We start from the raw sequence: 17352 nt of genomic DNA, 5'->3' as shown, positions 1-17352 counted from the left end.
CATGGTGGACACAATGATTATGAGGCCTTTGGGGCCTGTTGCCACAAAACAACCTCAAATCATCACCTTTCTTGAAAATTGATAAGAGGTTCTTGCGGTTGTAAGATGTAAGATGACATTGAACACTAAGATCAAACAACTCCACTTTGGTCTTATCTGTCCAGAGGACCTCAGAAGTCTTTTACAGAAGCCTTGTTATGTGTTCAGATACATCTTTGCAATCCTACACTGCACTGTAGTTTTACGGAAGAGAAGGGGCTTTTTCCTGGATACCCATCTTTGAAAGCCATGTTTGTGCTAATCGTTGTGTGAATGTGCTAGAACGCTCACTCCTGGGAAGATTAGCAACGGTCTTAAATATGTTCAATTTGTAAATAATCTTTCTCACTGTAGAATAGTGAGCTTCAAATAGTCAGGAAATTACCTTTAATCCTTTTCAGGCTGATGAGCAGAAACAATTTCTAAGTTCATTGCAGATACCTTTTTTACAGGCGTGGTGTTAACACAAATCTGAATGTTCCAACTGATCTTCCAAATGTTCTGCTTTTTACAGAGGTGGGAACACTTCCTGGAGATAAAATAATTATGTGGTCTTGATTAGTAGCACCTACCTCAAGTTACCTTCTTTATTGATATGGAAGCAGTTAGGGTGTACTCAATTTTCCACACATGGCTTCTTCATGTTGGCTTATTTTTTATTCCGTAAATAATGACAAAGTAAAATATGCTCTGGCTTATTTGTCACATGAGATATCTCTCCTTCTTGCAGAATCTATCTATCTGTCTGATAACTCGCTGCCCCCAAAAAAAACCACCAGTCTCTTACTACCAATGGACTTTATTATAAGTTTGGGACTCAGTAGAACTGTTATTGAATCAAGATCATAAATCCCCTACAGACTCATCAATGTATAGGGCCTATATGAATAATCGTCCATGATTGTCCCATGAGATCATATGTGTTCATCGGTTCTGAACAGACCAGGTAACAAAGCAAAAAAGAGAAAAAAGTGAAGAAAATTAAATTAAGCTAATGCTGCCCCATGTTCAGCCTTATTTACATGTATGTATGTATGTATGTATGTATGTATGTATGTATGAATTCGATATGTGAAGCACATCTTATGAAATGTGTGAAAGCATTGGTCTGGTAAGTGCTTAGGCTGTGGCTTTATTAAAATACATAAATATCTGTTTATGAAACAGAAATAATTTCATATATTTTATCATGTAACTGAGCAATAGGCTTGAATTCCGGGGTAAAAATATCAGACAAACTCGCTTGCCAAAATATTAGTCCATATCTCACAAGACCCTCAGTAATTAGCACAGGTCATCCTCCAAAAGCAATACTGTCTAAAGTGATTACAGCATAGAATCTGAATGGAAGACATATAAGAGCATCCAAAATGCATCCAAATTACAAAATGACAAATGCAGATAAATGGGCTACAGAATATCAAACTGCAGAGCTAGCAATTATCTGAATCTAGAGCACAAATACCAGCTATGAGTAAGTTGTGGCTCTAAACATACCAAGTGCCCAGTACCACCTATGTAGCTTCTGCTAAACTTACCTTTGCCCAAATAAATAACCAAGCTCTACATGCTGTATACATTGTTATGGACATATCTAAATACGTAAAACACTACTAGCGTTCCTAAATTAATTTTATACATGTATCATTTCTGTTCCTATTCTTCAACATGTACAGAGAAACACAACTTTTTCAATGAAAGTTTAACTGAAAAATACAATTACAAATACAATTTTACTGTGTGATTTATATACATATACATTTACATTGACATATAAAAAGCTGATGGTAAAATGATTAAAGAATCAAATATATTTATTATAAAAACATGTTGGCTTAACATCAGACTAGTATCGAGTTTGTGGAGTGTTAAACATTGTTAATAGATAGAGCTGGTGTTCCGATGCCTTATGGGAATTCCTCTGTGTTCCAATCCTGACATAGACAGATTAATAAGAATGTGTATGTGTATGATTAGAAATGGCAGCAAGTTGTAGTGACCTTTAACAGTCAAGTAACCCTCAGTGCTATATTAATATTCATGGGGTGAATATTGGAACAGTGATAGATACATAAATAGATATTTCTGGGTGAAAAATTATGGATAACTACATATAATTCAATATTTGTAGGAACGCAGAACTAGCTTTATATTTATAAATACTTTTATATATATTTAATATATATAAGTAAACACTTGTAGGTGACTGTATCCAGGTAACTGACCGCCATGTTATCATAAAGACGTCTGGATGATTACTGGCAAGTACTAAATTAATATTTGATGAATGGTCCATTTTAACCACCTAATTGCAGCTCAGAGTTAACAAAAAGGGTTAGCCCTGACTTACTGTCTCCTATATGTGACTGTTGTTTCAAAATGGCTGCATATAGAGCTTAAAAATGAATATTCCCATTTACTAATGCAATGTCTGACATCAACATTGTATCACATCTGTACGAGCGTACACATCCCAAATGCACATTATTCAGTTACAGTATAGATTTCTATGCTGAGATGGTGTTTATTAGATAATGCTGCTGTCCGGATATTAACGGCTCTGTATATAAAACAGAGTTTGTTTTCTAAGCAAGTTACTCTTCGTCTAGATGTAAGCGCATTGATCACCTATACAATGTATAGATCCATATGTGTATACAATAGATAAACCTGAAACTGGAAGCTTACACTTATTAGGAATGCACTCATGGACTATTCAATATTTTCATTAAATAACTGACAAATAATCAATTAATCTTGTCATTAGGTACAATAATACAATCATACCATGTGCGGTCATTGCATTATTTAGCTCCCAGCTTCAACCTATAGCGCTCTATATATATATACATACACACACATACACACACATATACACACACACACACACACACACACACACACACACAGAGGATATTTCCTGTTTATTATGACAAAGCATTTTCTCCACCTTAACTAACAGTAGAAACCAAGCCCAATAATGCTATCAATAAACACTTTCTAGTTTCCTTCCATTGCAAAATCACTTTCCCATATAGGCAATTTCTTTCCACAATTAAGATGCGCAGCATGGTGATTCGCTTGACCATCGACTAACATTGTTTAACTCTGTCCGTTTGTTTACCCTCCATGAAACAGCTAGAAAATGTCAATGGTATGTGTCATGCATCTATTTCATGGAGGCAGAGATACAAAACCACAGCCATACTTACAAATAACACCTTCTGCATGCCATGTTCAATGTCGTCAGGGCGGACAGATGAGTTAGTTATAAAGCTAAGAGCTCTTTTAGTCAGTACGTGTGCAGAGATCTACAGCCCCAGTCTGCTCATTCAGCCTTATCCTCAGTGGAGAGACACACACCAGTCAGCCTGTGATGTAACCATCTTCAAGGGCTCCGTGCTATCAACCCTCTTTGGGGACTTGTTATGGAAAGCAAAAATAATTTAAAAGAACCAATGCAATCTATCAAAAATAATCAAGGCAAAATAAACAAACATCAAAAAGACTAAAGGAAGAGGGGCAGGCTTTTGGTCTTGTATAGCTGCTAGAAAAGCTTTCATTGACAAGATGCCCTACACCCTGTGTGCGTATTTTGCCTCAGCTGCAAGGAATGAATGAGAGGCAGAGGTAGAATTCACCATCTTGTCTCAGCATCATAGTACAGTCCAGAGCATCGGCAGCTGATTGGCTCCCACATCCCCATGGTAACAGCAGCATCTGTGCTGGAGAATATTCACTCTTATCTGCAATTTATGCTTGTACACAATGCAATGAACTGATAAGGCAGCAGGATTTAGCTTCAGCCAAGAAAAATTATATACATTAAAAAAAAAGCAGAAGCCAACATAAATTATATAAATAAAATCACAACACATTCTAACCTTCTGCAGCAGCAAAATAAAAACAACTGCAGCCCGACAGATGCAAGCTGATGCGACCACAGCCCTGTTTAATAATTCATCTGATGTGCTATTTCTAGTCTGCATATTGACAAAGCTGGGGTCATGTCAGTAGTGCACTAGTCAGCATGACATTAGGGGTGACACAAGAAACTAGGTCACAAGATAACTGCATTGAGCAAGGTGTTTCACTACACCTATATATATTTACCATCCTACAGGGTATGGGAAGAGACATTTGTATCCATGATGTCGGTGGTTTAGTCCGTGCTCCAGTAATATGTGGCAGACCTATTCACTGACAGTAATTAAAACTCATATAGTCAAGTAGTTCCAAGGTTGCCAACCATCTGTAAATTACAGACCGACTATAAAAAAACGTAATCAAGTTATTGCCCATCAGTAAGGAATAAAAGAGAGATCTGTAAAATATTTTACCTTTTGACATTGTTAAAGGATAAGTTAACCTTGGTGGACATATTTTTACATACGTAAATGTAAAAGACCTGCAGGGTCTTGATTCTAAATGTATTTATGTCTGCATGAAGGTAGCTATCTTCTGGGCAGGTTCAGTATTCATGTGTATTAGTACCAGAGTAGATACTGCATCTACTGGCCGAAGGGGCGTTTTATGAGATTAGTGGACCTGTATGTAAGACAAGCTCACGAGTCAGGGGGGCCATGTGCTGACAATCCCGCGCCCAGAGTTTATAGTACTGCTAGAATTATATTTTTTCAAAGTATAAGAGCTTTGCTCCATTATGCTTTTGTGACACTGTCCCTCCCCCTCCCACACAGCACCAGTCAACCGCACTTAGAAAGATAATTCTTCCTCCTCCCTTCCTGGCTACCCAACCAGGCCTGATGTGTCACCTTACTGAGTTATTTCCATTCTGGCCATTTTAATGGAACCACAAATATACCAAAATAAATAACGTATCTATGCAGCTGCACAGTTATGTATTTTGTGGTTCTTCTCTTTGGTCCATACGGTTTGTGAGATATATCCAGACACAATATTCCCCACGCTGAGTTTGGTGTACACTAGTATGTATAGCATAAAATACACAAGTCTGCCCTGCGCATGCCCACAAAAAAGGGGTTCACTTGGAGAGGCAGGACGGGGGAGGGAAGTGGCAGTCTAACGTAGGCCAAGTACAATAAGGGCATATTTGTGTAATTGCAAACTGAGGCAGACCTGTACATAGACACATATACGACGTCATTAGCAATATCTCTTGTGGCCACTGAAGGACAGGTGCAAATGAACAATGATGATAATGACAGTTGGCAGCATTAGATATTCACTTCTGATTGGATGATTGCAGATTCACGTTTCCGGCTGATAGTGATTCCTTCATTGCTCTGCCCATATAATATACGCTTTAACAGCCGATTACTAATGCAAGGTTTTCTTTGCCATTTGTGGTCATACAAACATAGAACTGAAATTCTCTACAGGTTTGCTATTTGTTTGGCAAATTGCAAATTATATTACTGCTTAGGACTACGATGCCGTTGCATCTAATACCAGCAACAGCAACAACAAAGGAGCTTTGAAACATGTTTAAAACACTCCCTACAACTTTGAACACTTCTACATAGTATGAACTATTTTTATTACTATTTACTTTATTATTTCCAATATATTATTTTTCCTTTTATGTTATCTTTACTGCCCATTTTATTTTTCCATTAACATTCTATCCACTATCTTTTGCCTACAACAAATCTACACAGTTTGAGATATTTATTTCCTCCTGATGACTTATCGTTTTTAATACATTACCCTTCCAGCTTATAACACTTGCACTGCTCTTTTCCAATTTTCAATTTTCTCATTATCTACTATCTGCTGCTTATTCCATCACTACCGTCCTACAAAAACTACACTACTTAACCACCTCCATCTCACCACCCCATAACCAACATCTTTTACCCCATCTTGGTCTGCACTTTGCCCCCCAACAAATTATCACAGGCTCTCACACTTTCTATTAGCTTATATTTTCCCCACTTCATGATTTGCTCATACACGCTTATTTACTACATCTATCTATCTACCATATCCTAATATACACTTCACTAACCACAACATCGTTTCTATACACTTATAAATTTCAGTCGCCCTCATTTAACCCTATTTTCTAGTCATTCATAATTCTATGAGTTCTCTTTAGTTGGTTCACCTCAATCCCTGCTTCTTTCTTGATTACTCCCATTTTAATTCCTATTTGCACATCTATTCTATATATAGCCACTCTCTGTCCTTTCTACTGCATTCCACTATACTCAATCCACACTAGACAACTTTCATTCTTCTTCCCCCACCACTAAATCTTCCTCTCTTCAGCTCCATCTTGTATACCCCAATATCCACTCATCTCTATCCTGACTCTCTCCCCTACCATTTACCCCTGTCCTTCCCTCTCCATTTCCTTGTCCGTATTATACCTATTCGCAAAAGCATTTCTGCACTTCACCTAACACTGTTTTCCTGCAGCACTACAAATTATTCCCATCGTTGTGACAGTTTCTCACCACCACACCCTACAACAACCATATGAACCAAAAGCACTAGCTCTACATCACCACAGAAATCCATCTACATGATATATGACACCGCACAGTGTTTCACAGAGACAATAATCTAAGTAACTTTATTTTTTCAAGTGTAACTAAGTGGACGACAACATGTTGTTATTGCACACAAAGTGCATACAAACACTACCCGCTACTATACTACTCAGATCATTAGTACATTCTCTATAAGAAGAAGGCAGATGAAGCATTTGTACAGATCACATGTTGGTTCTGGCTCCCACCTCATTTCATACTGGATACTCTGAAGTCTATGCAGAGTGACCTAGAGCCTATAATTGGCATCATCAAAGCAAAACCACCACTGACTAAATTGTTGTCTGCTTTACATTTCTGTGTGTCTTACTCATTCCAAAAAATGGAAAAGGCTGCGCTCAACCCCAGATTAGGCAAGAGCAGCAATACTCAGGAATCCCTTCCTGTAAACGATCAATTTATATACTTATATCTTACTCATTCCAGTCCACAGTATCTGTGGTGGCAGAAATTTTATAGACTGCTTTTTAGTCAGATACTGAAACAAGTACTATAGGCATTCCTATCATGCGTTAATCAATTTATTTACCATTGAATGAGAAATCAGTTTTGGTGATAAAGCAGCAATTTTACTCCATTGATCAATTTCCACATATCATCGAGGCAGTGGATAGTACTGATGTAACCCTGGAACCACCAGGCGAATATTAATAATTTTTTTTAGAATCTGAAGCATTTTCATTCCATCAATGTCCAAGCTATGTGTGATGTAACTCTCATCCGTAACACTGTTACCAAATTTCCTTCATTAGTAATATGGCATAGATTATAACAGACTAACACTCTAGTTACCAGAATGATCCATGTATTTCAATTGCATTTTCACAACTACACATCAAATTTTCTTTTTCTAAAGTGTGTTTGTTCTACTTTCAGGAGACAGTGCCTACCCTTTCTGACCATGGCTTCTCTCTCATATTTTAAATCCAGCCACAAATTAACATGTTGCATACTTTCAATACATGCCTCCACCAGGTTGGCCAATGAATAAACATTTGGCCTTTTCAAAGCCCATTTTGTTGCATTGACCGGTCTGGAGGAGCCCTCATGTATGAAAGTATGCACCAAATGATGGGTGCAACATTAATGCCATCAAGAACGAAGTGCCTCTGAAAAAGAGTTGGAGATTGTTGTGGAGGAACCAGAACTTTATGATATGGATCCCAAACTGAGGAAAACTAGAGGTTTCAAGATTATCTTGTTCAACAAACTGCAAACTAAAAATACATCTTGTGAAACACAACAAATATTTTATTTTTATTTCTGTCCATTTTTAATAGTGAAGGTAAACAAGTTTTCACTGGTTACAAATGGGACAGTCACGTGACACTGTCAATGGCCAAAACATAGACAATCAATACACACATACATAGTAACATCTTAATAATCATGTTCCATATAAACCCAAATAGTTCCTAATGGGGAATGTGGCAGTTCACCACAAACACACATTGTATTGTAACTTTGATGCATTTATGTAGAATATGATATAAAGTGTACTTTTTTTAATTGCTAGCATTGTAAATTCAGAAATACAAGGCACTCTACATTTTATAATGAGTGTAATTTAAGCTATCTCAGATAAACAAAATTATGACTTAGATATAGACAGTACTCTAAAAATACTATTTATCAATTAATCACTAAATAGACCAATAAAAATACATACTGCCCTGAGGAAGCCCGCAAGACGGGTGAAACGCGTTGGCTACAAGCTTTATATATTTTTTCTACGTTAATTTTTGTTTTATACACATACTTTCTGTATGAACGAGCTCGTTTACTACATCTATCTTCACAAGTACCATCTACGCATGCGCAACTACAGAGAAAGAGTGTGATGCGCATCCGCCCACTGAGAAGCTTAGAGACAGGCTATAGTGCACGACATACTGGATAGTATGAGCACAGCGGAATGTCAATAGCGAACACCAGTACACCACTGAGAAGATCGTGATGCACATCCGCCCACTGAGAAGCTCAGAGACAGATCACAGTGCACGGCATACTGGATACTGGTGCACTGGATAGTATGAGCACAGCGGTATATCAATAGCGGATACAAACATACTATTGGTAAGATCTTCCTTCAATATACTATTGATAGTGGGGATATATCTCATTGGACATTCAACAAATAGGAAACACCGCTATCGCCACTGTATTTATAAATCAGTTAACAAGCGGGATAGCGCCACCAAATGTTGGCGCAGTATTGACATTGTCCCCCGTTCAACACATTACTAACTGACTGTGTGGATCAATAACAACTGTTATTTTGTTATTTTTTTTATAAATTTTTATATATTTTTCTGGATGACATTTATTTTATGCTTATCAGAGCAGTATTTAGGCAACACTACGCTGTTGTGCCATTTACCTGCTAATAAATATTCTATTTTTATCTGGTTTATACCAGCCACTCCTTGGAATGTTTTTATATCCATTTACGGAATGACTATCTACATGTTATAGAGAACATCCTCTTATTTTTTCATCTTTTTTGATGTATACCATATAAGGTTCTGCTACCGATTTACATGCACTCCTAATTAACAGGATTACTTGCCACAGCTTGGTTATAACCATCTCACTAGTCTACCAACATTTTATTGTTTTCTGATTCATGATTGGCAATTTTGATATATATTTTGATTTGTACCAGTGCACTGGTTACTGTATGTATGTAATTTTTTTAGCTGTTTATTATACATATTTTTATCCATTTATGTTTCCTTTTTTCTTTGTACATCTTGACTTCACTTCTATCATACTTATTTCTAACATCTTAGTCTTGTTTTGCGCCAGTTACTTTTGTGTATATTGTGCTTTGTAGGGGTGGGGCATCCCCTGCCACTTTGAGCAGCATCTTAGACTTTCGCTAGAGTCGCGCCTTTTGAATTGTTGCCAATAAAAATACATATGTGCTCAATAATACGTATAAAATAATAATAAGATTAGTCAAATACAGGGGGCAGAACCAGAAGTTGCAAATGAGTATCAAGTCAATTCTTTATTTTAACACATAAAACCCACATATATAAATCAGGTATATAAATATTAAACAATAATAACACTTAAACATAGATATATATTAATCATAATAACATGATTCTGGAGCTCTAGCTACAACCCCAACACAAATCACTTCTGTGAAAATGCTCATACATATGGTGTATAATCTTATTACAATTGTTTTAATTGATTCCGTTGTTTTGGTTATTTTTGTTTTTGTTGTTGTTAAACTTAAACTTATTCAGCTCTACGGAAAATAAAACATATGCAGTCTCTTTGAAAATGTTATCATACAGTAAACACTTGTTTATCCTTCAAATATCAGGAAAATTACATAACAATAAACTCATTTCAAATTTGGTGATTATAATAAAAAAAAAATAAGTATTTTCCTTTCAGTTAGTAGAAAATAATATCAATCCTTACCAAGATTTTGGGTAATCAACTTATTTCCAAAGTACTGAAGAGTCTGCTCCTTTCCGACAGCTATGATTACCCAGTGTCACACACCAGGCTCTCAGGTCCTGTTACTTACCCCTCCGCTGTCTTTCTAAGCTGTCCCTGCGGTCCGCAGGCTCTGCTGGTCTCAGGTCTCTCTGCAGGATGCTGCCCAGTTTGTCTACACTCCATAGATTCCTCCAAAACCAGTGTATGGGCGCTGCCATCATGGATTCGGTCACGTGATCTCTCTCAGCCAGCCAGAGTGCTGATCAGCTCAGCTGACCGCAGCCTAAAATCAAGGGATAGCATTCTCCACTCCAGGTTTTCCTCCAAAACCAGTTCCTGGGACCTGCCATCTTGGATCTAGTCACCTGATCCATCTCAGCAGCACAGAGTGCTGCTTCAGCCCAGCTGAATGCAGTCTCCAATCAGGTAACAACAGCTAGTATAAAAGGACTTCCTGGACTTCCTGGTTCCCAGCAGTCTGCAGTCTTTTCTATTGGTCCAGCTCAGACAGTGCAGCCTGCATTCCGGCTCCAGTCCGATTACATCACTCCAGATGCTGTCCGGTTCAGCAATCCAGTTCCTGCCTGGTCTCCTCTGCTAGTCTATCACCACCTGTACCATTTGTTGATTTTGACAGGTTTGGGAATTTTCAAGGAAATTCTCACAGGCCAGGGTACCCCGTTTATGTCCAAGGTAATGAAGGACATGTGTCAGCTGGGTGTTGACGTTTAATAATTGGACGAAGGTTGTAATCAATACTTTCTGTACACTACAATCAGTTGCAATGCGATTCATATGCAACATAATTATTATTAGCAACACTTAACTATGTTTATGTTTAATGTATGTTCTATCTTTTACTATAAAAATATCAAATGGTGAAAAGACTAATTAATGTTTACAACATTTAAATTACATCAAGTTTGGTATAATTTTATTCGCAATTACTAAAAGCTCACATGGTGGAAGCTGAAGCCTCTAGGTGTAAGTATGACCAGGAAAGCTACGGAGCAAAAAAAAATGGCTGCAATCCGACCTGGAAAGATTCACGGCTTCTGATATCCATTATCCATTAGATTTTTCTTAAATATTGTCAGGTGAAAAAGTACATATGAATGCTAATTTAATGTACATGATGAATGACTGAGAATGATGTTATCAAGGTCATTTCTATTGCAAAAATAATGTCAGGCTACAGACTATGTAATTATAGCAGTGATATCCCCTGCACCTATTTCCCGAGTGCTCCATCCGGCTGTTTTTAGTTGCCAACCGGCTATTGGAGCCCAACAGAGTCCTATTATAATAGAATAAACCGTTGTTTCTCCTATTAGAACAGGCACTATGTGAGCACTACAGCCAGCAGTGTGTGTTAGACCACTGACCACCAGTCTGACCAGTCCTGGCAGGTGTGGGCAATATCCTCCAACATTTTGCAATAGTATTACAAAGAATAGCGCTGTCCACACCCTGTTATGTCTTAATGCCACCCGACTGGCAAAATTTTCTAGGGAGAACACTGTATAACAAGACTATTTGAACTAATATTCTGATGGATGACTGGATATCATCATGACTGGACCATTTTTTACTGCTATCAAAACAATTTGGTGCTCCATAGCACATAACCAAGGGTGATTTGTTGCGCTAAAATAATGATTATGATGTGCGACCTGGACCTTTGCCAGTCTTGCTTTAAACCAGCTGCCAGAATCCATACCTCCCAATTGTCCAGATTTGGATGGGGGAATCCCGATTGAGGTGACTGTTCAACCGCGCCAGGTGTCAGGACTTTTGTGCTGAATTGAGGACAGTTGGCAGACTGAGTGGTGCCTCTTCAATGCTGTGTATACCAGTGGTAGGTGCTCACAACAATGAAATTATGATTTTAGGGAAGACCCAGGGAAGTTGGGATGGAGAGAAAATACTGGGAGAAGTAGGAGAAAGGAGGGATATAGCAAATTCAGTATGATGGCATCATACAGTTTACCTCAGTAGTGGGCATCAATGGAATTAACATCACAATTACATATGAAACAAAGTCTGTTAACTGTCGATTGTCCCATTCTCTCTTTGTGTACCTCATCTGCACTATATAAAGCTGGTAACTTTATTATATATTTTAGTGGTTTCAGGATCTAGTGAGAGCAGGAGCAGGAACAAGTGAAGATAGTGTAGAAGGTGGTACTTTATATTAATTGATTACTGATAGTTGTCTTGTCTATTTGTATAGTCTTGTTATTTTTTTGTCACTATATTTTTTATTTAATTGTTGTCTGAGTGATTTGTGTGTTAGTGTGGTGTGAGTGTCAGTGTTGTCTGTCTTTACTTTCCTGTGTTTTGTGTTATAGTTGACTAGTTATGGCCAGTTGGAGGAGAGGTGATGAGCAGGGCCATCTTTTCCATTGGGCACGATGGGCAGGTGCCCGGGGGCCCCACGGGCAAGGGGGCCCCATAGGCAGGGCTATTAATTAGAATAAATAATCCTGCAAAAGAGAAAACCTGCAAAAAAACCTTCAAGGGTCACTGAGCAAGTCTATCTATCTATATCTATATATATATATATATATATATATATATATATATATATATATATATAGGGGCCCCGATGCACGACTTTGCCCGGGGGCCCATAATGTTGTTAAGATGGCCCTGGTAATGAGGCCTGAGATAGTGGTGAGGAGGAAGAGGCTTGCTTATTGCAGGAGGTAGGAGAGGAAGGTGAGGAGAAGAAAATGGCATGGAGAGTAGAAAGGCACTAAAAGACTAAGGGCTAGATTTACTAAGCTGCGGTTTTGAAAAAGTGGGGATGTTGCTTATAGCAACCAATCAGGTTCTAGCTGTCATTTTCTAGAAGGTACTAAATAAATGAAAGCTAGAATCTGATTGGTTGCTATAGGCAACATCCCCACTTTTTCAAACCTGCAGCTTAGTAAATCTAGCCCTAAGTGCCTGATTCATTAAGGATCTTAACTCAAGAAACTTCTTATTTCAGTCTCCTGGACAAAACCATGTTACAATGCAAAGGGTGCAAATGAGTTTTCTGTTTTGCACATAAGTTAAATACTGACAGTTTTTTCATGTAGCACACAAATATCAACTTTAAATTTCAGTGTACAAATAAGTTATCAAGTATTTGTGTGCTACATGAAAAAACAGTCAGTTGTTATGTGCAAAACAGAAAACTCATTTGCACCCTTTGCATTGTAACATGGTTTTGTCCAGGAGACTGAAATAAGAAGTTTCTTCAGTTAAGATCCTCAGTGAATCAGGCCCTAAATCTGGCAGAAATGTCGGGTTTAGTCATGATGTGAATTGTGCCCTAATTACAGCAATTATCCCTTGCTATGATCGCATTTTAGGCAGCCTAGTTGCAAAACTTCAATTGTATGTAAAAAAGAGCTTTGGGCATGAGTTTGCACAGCTGTTAATGCAGTTGACCCTCTTAAGAGAAGTGTTGAAAATTGTTGCAAATGCCAGTCAGGTATAAAGAGGTTCAGAAACTTTTCATTGACAGAAAAAAGCCCCCCACAGATTTCTAGCATGAGTCAAATGCGGAATGGTCTGGAGATGATGACATATTGAAATAGCGCATAATAAAAATTCAAATACCCTATACCAAATAGATAGGCGTTTTGGTCCAGATGACTACAGCTATTAGTCCAGATGACTACAGCTATAGATTCTTTAGCAAAAGTATCATCTTTTGGGGAAACCTTGTCAGTCGAAAGCAGCGCTAATTGGTGACGTGGCGGATGAGCTCTCCCCGACTGTCGGTGAGGATATGGAATGGTCTGCAATAAAAACTTTATTTCTTTTGCAGGACCTTACTCGCGACCAGCTTAATGATGGAACTTAAGAACATGCATTTAAACATATGATTGAGGTAATTGGTGTAGCAAAAGCCGCCCAGACTGCAGAAGGTATACCATCATTTTACTGCATAGAATTGGTGTTGCACAAGAGGGAAAGGAAGAACATTTAATGGTACCTCAGGTACATGTACCTCTAGTGCTAAAAGCAGCATATACACATTTCTGTGAGGGACAACTGGGGGAGGATTAAACATGGGAGTTCTGCTCAGGTTTTACTGGCCCGGGGTACATATGTCAGTGAAAAACTATTGCCAGTCTTGTCTCATTTGTCAGAGAACTTGCCCCAAACCCTTGTATTGGGCACCTCTCATACCAACACCAGTAGTTCAGGTCCCCTTTGAGCGTATAGCTATGGACCTTGTGAGGCCACCGGAAAAGTCTGCTTGTAGGCATCAAAATATATTAGAGGTGCTTGACTATGCTACCCGATATCCAGAGGCAGTTCCCTTTGGAATATAAAGTCCAGCACCATAGTTAAAGACATAGTGTTGATTTTAACAGGTTTGGGAATTTTCAAATATTTTCTGTCTTTTACTATAAAAAGATAAAATGGTGAAGAGGCTGATTAATGTTTCCACCATTACATCAAGTTTGGTATCATTTTATTCGCAATTGCATGAGAATGTTTCCGGTATTATTTATGTAGCCTTTACACATTGTGAACGCTAGTTATAAATAATATCACTTTCATATACCAAATAGAGTTCTTGGGAGGTCATTACCCATCGACCTAGGAATGTGGACCTTAATACTGTAACTCTGTATCTTTGTGATGTCACTACTTTTTACAACTGTACAGTATATAAATTGTTCACCTCTGGCTTTGGAAAGCAGTGCGTTCTGATAGTAGCTTGTGTTAGTGGTAACGGCTCAAGCGTATGCATGCCAAACTTTGCCTTGTAATATATTACGAATAAAACCTTTGTGCTTTGGAACTACAGCGATCACATCAGAGAATCTTTATTGGAAACGATACATACGAATGTAACAGGAGTGACGGCTCTTCATAACCCATGTACCATCCATAAACGGGCGCCTTGGTGGAGCGCTTTAACCACACATTAATGTACATGATGAGGAAAGCACTGGTGCAAGAGAAAAAAGATTGGGACACTCTTATTCCTTATTTGCTTTTTGCCATCCGTGAGATACCTCAAGTTTTACCGGGTTTAGTCCTTTTGAGTTATTGTTTGGAAGACAGCCAAGGGATATCTTGGATGTGTTGAAAGAAGGGTGGGAGCAGTAAGGGCCCAGAGAGCCAAATCTACTACAATTTGTGGCCCAAATATATGAGAGGTTGGGAAAGATAGGGCCCATTGTACAATAACATACAATAGCCTTAGGAACAGGAAAAAAAGAGAAGTTATGATAAAACGGCTGTAGTGCAATCCTTCAAACCTGGCAACAAGGTCTTGGTCCTGGTCCCAACCCAAGGTATGTAAGAAGTCCTAGAGGTGGTCGGTCCTGTCAATTGCAGGGTCCGTTAATTGGGGAGGAGAAGGGAGGAACAAAGATACCACGCCAACATCTTTAAACTTTGGTATGTGGACCCCTCTACTCAAGTAGTGAGCACTGTCATTGAAAAGTCTGAAGTTCCCATACAGCCAGCTTTATCTGTTAGGCAAAAACAGCAGACTGAGGAAATTATTTGCCGGAACAGGGATGTTTTATCTCCCATTCTTGGGTGCACTACATGATAATGTCACTCCGCTGAGAGTTTTTTCTGCTGTGTTTTTTTTTTTTTAATTTGTCTCAGAAGTCCATTCCACATTTTGCTGAATATCATAGTTATTGTGCGACTGCTGCTGAGCAACCATACTCATTTTGTTTGCTGAGCTGCTAACAAGGATTCCATATTGCTAGACTTTTCACTGCTCATAACTTAACAGCTGAGCAGTCATCACTCTCTGCCCACATGCTTTCTACACAGCAGCTGATCAATCTCAAGTGCTGCTCACATGATTCCGACCCAGCAGCTGATTGGTCAGGACCTACATAAATACTAGAGATGGTCACTGACCCCCGTGTTTTGATTTTGGATTCGGTTTTGGATCTGGATTACCGTGGTGTTTTGGTTTTGGTTTTGCAAAACCGCCATTGCGTGTTTTGGTTTTGTTTTGCTATTTTGTTGGAAAATCCATGTTTTTGTGCCTAAAATAACCCAATTTAGTGCTCCAACTGTTTTAGAGATAAGTAATCTAATTGTTGAGGTAATAAATCATCCAAAAAAACAGTTTAATTCTTTGTTGGTAGGCCTTCATTTATTCTACACACAAAACAGATTGTCTTCCTCTCCATCTATGCATATTGGCAATGCAGCCATCGTCTTTGGATGTATATTACACCCTACACTTATACTTAAATATGTAAAGAAATGGAAAAAGACAGTTTGCTTTCTGTCTCTATAGGCCCCCCTCCACTTTTTAAAAAAAAAAAAAAAAATTCAGCCATTATAGACTGTACAATATTAATTGACATGGAGAAAGCCAGTTTGGTTTCCGTCTCTCTAGGCCCCCCTCCACTTGTATAAAATACTAATAAATTCAGCCGTTATAGACTGTACAATAAAAATTGAAATGGACAAAGGCAGTTTGGTATCTGTCTGCATCAGATTCTCTCTCCACTAGGAGTAAAATAGAAAACTATTCAGCCGTTATATAATCTAGAATATAAATAGAAATTGAGAAAGGCAATTTGGTATCTGTCTGCATCATAATCATCAACATCATCATTAGCGCCCTCGTCGCCTACACAAATCTCCCCCTCATCCTCTTCTAATTCCAAAGTGGCATCCTCAATTTGGGTATCACCGGCTACACTCAGGCTATTAAGGCACACATCAGCAGAATGCTCACGATTAGACATCCCATTGTTGGATGGACTCTCTACAGGGATTGTTGTCATTTGTGAATCAGAGCAAACATTCTCCTCTAATGCCTTACTGTTATCTTGCAGCTCGGCTTTGACGCGTAACAGTAGTTGTGCACCAATTGTAGGCTGGGTAACTTTTTGGGATCTGCCACTAATAGCCAAAGGTAAAGGCTTCATTCTCTCTTTGCCACTGCGTGTGTAGAATGGCATGCTTGCAATTTTTTTTTTTATTGTCACTTAACTTTTGCTCAGTTACACTTCTTTTTCGCTTCAATACAGTAAAAAAAATTTTGTTTTTTGTTTTTTGCACTAATTTGGAAACACTCTGTTGTTTGACATCGCCTTGGCCAGATGACGTACTGGGAACACTAACATCAGAACTGGTGACAGTACCTGGTTGCTCATTCTGATCATATGTGGACTGCTTTGAATCCATTCTGAGCGCAAAGCACTGGGGAGTGCTAAAAATTATTTGGTAGATACTGCTGACAGGTATGACTTTTGACAGCCAGAAATATTTATGCACAATTATGGGAGACACCCCAAAAACACAGAGGAGTGCTAAA

At 38.3% G+C, this 17352-nt stretch overlaps 1 protein-coding gene across 9 annotated transcripts in view; it reads right to left on the bottom strand.

Moving 5' to 3' along the window:
• Positions 1-17352, bottom strand: part of IQSEC1 (IQ motif and Sec7 domain ArfGEF 1) — a 492717-nt gene that overhangs the window by 243256 nt on the left and 232109 nt on the right. For 2 of the 9 annotated variants that reach the window (XM_075183127.1, XM_075183133.1), the window contains exon 1: positions 3252-3598. The exons of the other annotated variants lie outside the window; for them this stretch is intronic. In XM_075183127.1, the coding sequence (XP_075039228.1) occupies positions 3252-3274 (23 nt within the window). In that variant the 5' untranslated portion in view covers positions 3275-3598. Of the gene's footprint in view, positions 1-3251; positions 3599-17352 lie in introns of those variants that run through there. 9 annotated transcript variants of the gene reach the window in all.

Source organism: Mixophyes fleayi, chromosome 8, assembly GCF_038048845.1.
Source record: "Mixophyes fleayi isolate aMixFle1 chromosome 8, aMixFle1.hap1, whole genome shotgun sequence".
Taxonomy (NCBI): domain Eukaryota; kingdom Metazoa; phylum Chordata; class Amphibia; order Anura; family Limnodynastidae; genus Mixophyes; species Mixophyes fleayi.
Note: the sequence above shows the minus strand (reverse complement) of the source record. Positions and strands in the feature narration are given on the sequence as shown.